A 4940-nucleotide genomic window follows, 5' to 3' on the forward strand; every position below is an offset into this window, starting at 1 on the left:
ATCTGTGAATGATAGTTGACTATACCCACTGAATATGTCAAGAATTGGACTCTGAAAGATAACATTCATCAACTTGTCCATCCAATAAATAATCCAGCAAAATCTCTAGCTTTATATAGTCCTTCTGCTTAGCAGGTGATCATGAGACAGGAAATCGCACAGGCTATAAATACATTCTTAGTTTAACAGTGAGAGAGCAAGACAAGCTGACTAGACATGGCCTGTGGCTGCTGCCAATGCTCCTTCTCTCCAGCCACCCTGACATTTGTGTGGGAATCTGGGAGTGATTAGAAAGGGTATGTGAGAATGAGATAAAGCTGGTTAATGAAACCTGAGGTTAGAGGCAGGTAGACACAGAACCATCAAGGTACGAGGATAGAGGTCTTGCCTCCAACACCGAGAAACCTACAAGTCTTAGGAAAACACACTTATGCTACCAACTTTCATAGTCATATGGTGTGTATCTATGTAGATTTAAGTAAGTTAAAATTAAATTTTAAGAATTCCAGGTTTTAGTGACATTATACATAATTTAGATGTCCATTAGCCATGTGTCTTTGACTATCATGTATTATCACAGACACACAATGTTTTCATCAACATATGAATTTGTCTATGTCTTGCCCTGCAGCCACAAATTCCTCTTGTATATGATCTCGGAGCCCAAAAGATACTTGGTAGAAACACAGCCTACTCTGGCATATCACAACTTGAGAAATCTGGGTGAATGGATGCAAATCAGTGCAATTTTATACAACTCCTAAGCCAAGACAGAGCAATTGTAAGATACACTCAAAACTTCTCATAGTGGGGAGAGACAATGGGGCATTGAAGAGATTGTGAGAAATATAACCGTGCAGATTAGCAAAGACTCTTTCAATTTCACCTCACTGAAAAAAAAATCAGTGGATATTAGAAGAAATAGCTGTGGGATGGTCACTCATAATAATGGGAAAGAGATATGAATTAAAAAGTTATGACCCTGTCCTTAATTCTTCAAGTGAAAATAGTAATCATTTCTCAACAAAAAGAAATGGTAATTTTTGAGATAGTAATAGTCATAAAATGGTTTGTATACAATGTATGGAAGTACTAAAGTATACTTTACCCAATCTTTCAAAATACTACCATGTCTCAAGGAACATACAAGCATGTTTCTATATATTCTTTGAATTTGCACTTGCTTTTTAACTATGCAGCCAATCAAATTCAGTGAGAAACTCAGACCTCTGTCCTTGGAGTATTTGTTTGCTGAGAGGAGTACAGCAGTAAAAGAAATATGCTCTTCTAACTACTCTTTTATTTGAAGATGCACCAAACAGCAAAATCTACATCAACAACAGACTAAGTTTTAAAATCCCTTTTCATCATTTATTACTCCATTCACTCTGCCTCTGGGCTCTTTCTGTCCCACAACTTCTTTATGGCATTTTTCACCTCTGCATTTCTAAGGGTGTAGATGATGGGGTTCAGCATGGGGGTGATGACTGTGTAGAACACAGCCACAAGCTTGTCTTCAGTAAATGTAGAGGAAGGTCTCAGATAAAGGAAGCTAGCAGGTCCAAAGAACAAGATGACCACTGTGATGTGGGCGGCACAGGTGGAGAGGGCCTTGCGCCTCCCCTCTGCAGAATGGTTCCGCAAGTTCACAAGGATGGTGATATAGGAGGACACCAAGATAAGGAGAGAGATAATAGAGATTAAACCACTGTTGGCCATCACGATAACCCCTTCCATAAAGGTGTCAGTGCAGGCAAGTTTAAATAATGGCTGGAGGTCACAGAAGTAGTGGTCAATTACATTGGGACCACAGAAGGGCAATGGAATGGTGATGAGGATCTGGATGGTGGAGTGAATGAGGCCCCCCAGCCAGGAGCCAGCTACCAGCATGTGACACACTTGATGACTCATGATGTTCATGTAATGGAGAGGTTTGCAGATGGCCACATAGCGATCATAGGCCATGACCACAAGCAGAATAATTTCAACAACTCCAAGGAAATGGGAGAAAAATATCTGAGCCAGGCAGCCCTTCAGAGAGATGGTTTTAATCTTTACAAGTAAGTCAGTGATGAATTTAGGGACAATGGTAGAGGAGTAACAGATCTCCACCAGGGACAAGGAGCTGAGGAAAAAGTACATAGGAGAACGCAGAGTCTTACTGATGTTGACTGTCACAACAATGAGGCCATTGCCCAGCACTGTGGCCAGGTATACGGGAAGGAACAGTACAAAGCACACCTTCTGTACCTCTGGATCCTGGAAAAGGCCGGTGAAAATTAACTCAGTGACATTATTTTCATTGGCCATGGAGTGAGCTCAAGCGTGTTGGACATCAGATAGAATGACGGCTAGAAAAAAAAGCCAAAAATTTTAGCACAAATTAATTTTACTAATAACATTTTGGAAAGAACAGACTGTTTTACTATAAGTTATAATGTAACTCAAAATAAGTTCTTCTATCTTTCAGCCGAGGTATCTTTCTAATTTATCACAAGGAATTCTGAAGTTAAGATTTCAAGATATATTATAAGTAGATAGATGATAGATGTATATACAGAAACATAGATCATGTGTTTGTATTATCTTCATTGCATTTAATAAGTCTTCCTTTTGAGTCATCTCTTTGATACTGTGCTGGTTGGAATTCTTTATATCCTTTTTTCCTCAGAGAAGTACTACATCTGTAGTATAGCCTTGGTAATTAATAAAGACTACATATTTGCTAGCTGATGATTCTACAAGTTGGGAAGTACAAAGCAAACTCAGACTCAATGTATTGTGACATGGCAGACATTATATGATGAGACAGACAAACATGACAAGGAAAGCTCCCTTTGGCATGCAGTCTTTAAGTCTGCAGAGTGATACATGCGCATAATAAGCTGTGGTGATTCAGTTACCAACCAGAGATCCAACTTCCAAAACCATAAACTCACCAGGAAACAAAGCTACACTTTCGCAAGAAATAATTTTCCTGTTGCTTTTGCCCTTTCCCAATGTCTTCCATGATATTTTTTCTCCTCAGTTGTCCCAGTCCTCACTGTACTCAAAGTAGAATCCTCTACATCTTCTTGCCTCAAGAAATATGTTTCTACAACAAATGTTCACATCTCTGAGAGTGTGGAACTAACTATATGTTCCAGACTGTTCCACAATCATTTCCCACCATCAACCACTAAATCTATTGAGAGATGTTCATTCCAAAGAAACAGAGAAATTTTAAAATAGCTAAGTGAATTTAGGTGACTGAAGCAATAGAGAGTGGATTACGTGGAGAAAAGAGATGCTGAAAAGGGAAAGGTTATGTTTCCAGACACAATAGTGACGATGTACATATGAACTCAGAGAAACTGACAGCATGTTCAAGACCTGCACAAAATCAAGATAGACAAAATCCCGGCATGGAAAAGGACCAGTGGATGAAAAAAATCCCACCACAGACAAAAGACCTATTTGTAACTGATACCCACTGAGAGAGAGAAAAATCAGTTTTCTCCCATAGAGTGACACTGTGTATATCAACCATACTCCAAGTTCACCCAATGCCTAGAATTAATGAGGAAACACAGAACAGACTCTATATTAGGAATGGGGTCTTGTGGAATCTATGGTAGATTGGGGTTAGGTGGGATTGTTACTGTTGTTGTTTGGTTGTTTAGTTGATTTTTGTTTAGGTTAGCTTATTTTTTGAAGAAAAAAAATACAAAGTTGGTTTGGTATGGAGAGGGAGAATCTGGGAGTAGTAATAGGGGACTGGAAAAGAATATGTTTAAAATATGCTCTAGAGATGAATACTTTGCATTGATATGGATCTTGGTTTATTGATACAATTTAAGGTCAATTCTTTAATATGTATATTTTTTCTCTTATTTAGGGTATGATGTGTTTGTGAAGCTCATTTAAAAATGCAATACATAATTAAAAATTACGAATTGAAAGATAGTCATTTATAAAAATGAAACTTTTAGTCATGTTAGTTAGGTTTTCTAGATATTTAGAGATATATTTCTGATGAATAGGTATTTTTCAAATCTTTCAAATCTAGGAATATTGCATTTAAAGTATTTTAAGAACTTAGGACGTTTTACGACAGTGAGACGTGTCTGCTTCAGGCAGCACCAATTACTTCCGAGAGGTGGTGGGCATTGAATAAAATGTATTAATAAATAAATAAGAACTAAAACTTTTGAGACAGCAGAAAACATCTTTATCACTGAAAAAGATGATAAGGGAGATGGAAGTTTATGTATATTACAAATAACCTTGACAAGGTTTAATCTCTGAATTAGGAAAACACACAAAGTTACATAGCTTCTTATGTTTCCTGGATCAGTTCTCCCAACAGGAAGACATCTGACATCGGATAACCTTGTTTTTTTTTTTTTTTTTTTTTTTTTTTTTTTTTTTTTTTTTTTTTTTTTTTTTTTAACACAACCTGCTCCTATTCAGCTCTGTCTTTTCTACATTTAGTCTTCTCTCTCTCTCTCTCTCTCTCTCTCTCTCTCTCTCTCTCTCTCTCCTCTCTCCCCTTTCCTCTCTCCTCTCTCTCTCCAACCCCCAAACATTTAGCAATTAAGAAATTCCTCCTCTTTCCCCACAATGACTGACGCACCAAGGAAAATGGAAACCAGGAGAAGAAGTTTATAAAGTCACACCAGCAGATAGACATGTAGTTTATACAGACAGGGGTAGAGAAAATAATGAGTTACCTGATACCTATTGCAGCCTGTAGACTCTGCTTCTTACTTCAAGTCGCTTCACCTACCTTCTGGTCAGAAGACCTGGTGTGCTCCTTGCTCCCAGGTAGAGCAGTATTTAGACCACATAGACTTCAAATAAATTGTCTCTAATTCATCATAAAAATTCTCCTCTCCAATAGAACATGCTATGCCTCAAGGAGCGGTTGTGCTCTGGGGAAAAAAATCTATATAGAGAAG

The 4940-nt window shown here is 37.8% G+C and overlaps 1 protein-coding gene across 1 annotated transcript; it reads right to left on the bottom strand.

Moving 5' to 3' along the window:
* Positions 1-1383: 1383 nt before the first annotated feature.
* LOC121461197 (olfactory receptor 142-like) lies at positions 1384-2310 on the bottom strand. Its single transcript, XM_041672113.1, has one exon. It carries the CDS (start codon positions 2308-2310, stop codon positions 1384-1386), a length of 927 nt encoding a protein of 308 aa, XP_041528047.1.
* Between the last annotated feature and the right edge of the window lie 2630 nt (positions 2311-4940).

The sequence above is a fragment of the Microtus oregoni genome, unplaced genomic scaffold (assembly GCF_018167655.1).
Source record: "Microtus oregoni isolate MIOR12 unplaced genomic scaffold, Mior012 000001F_ref0000356, whole genome shotgun sequence".
Lineage (NCBI taxonomy): Eukaryota > Metazoa > Chordata > Mammalia > Rodentia > Cricetidae > Microtus > Microtus oregoni.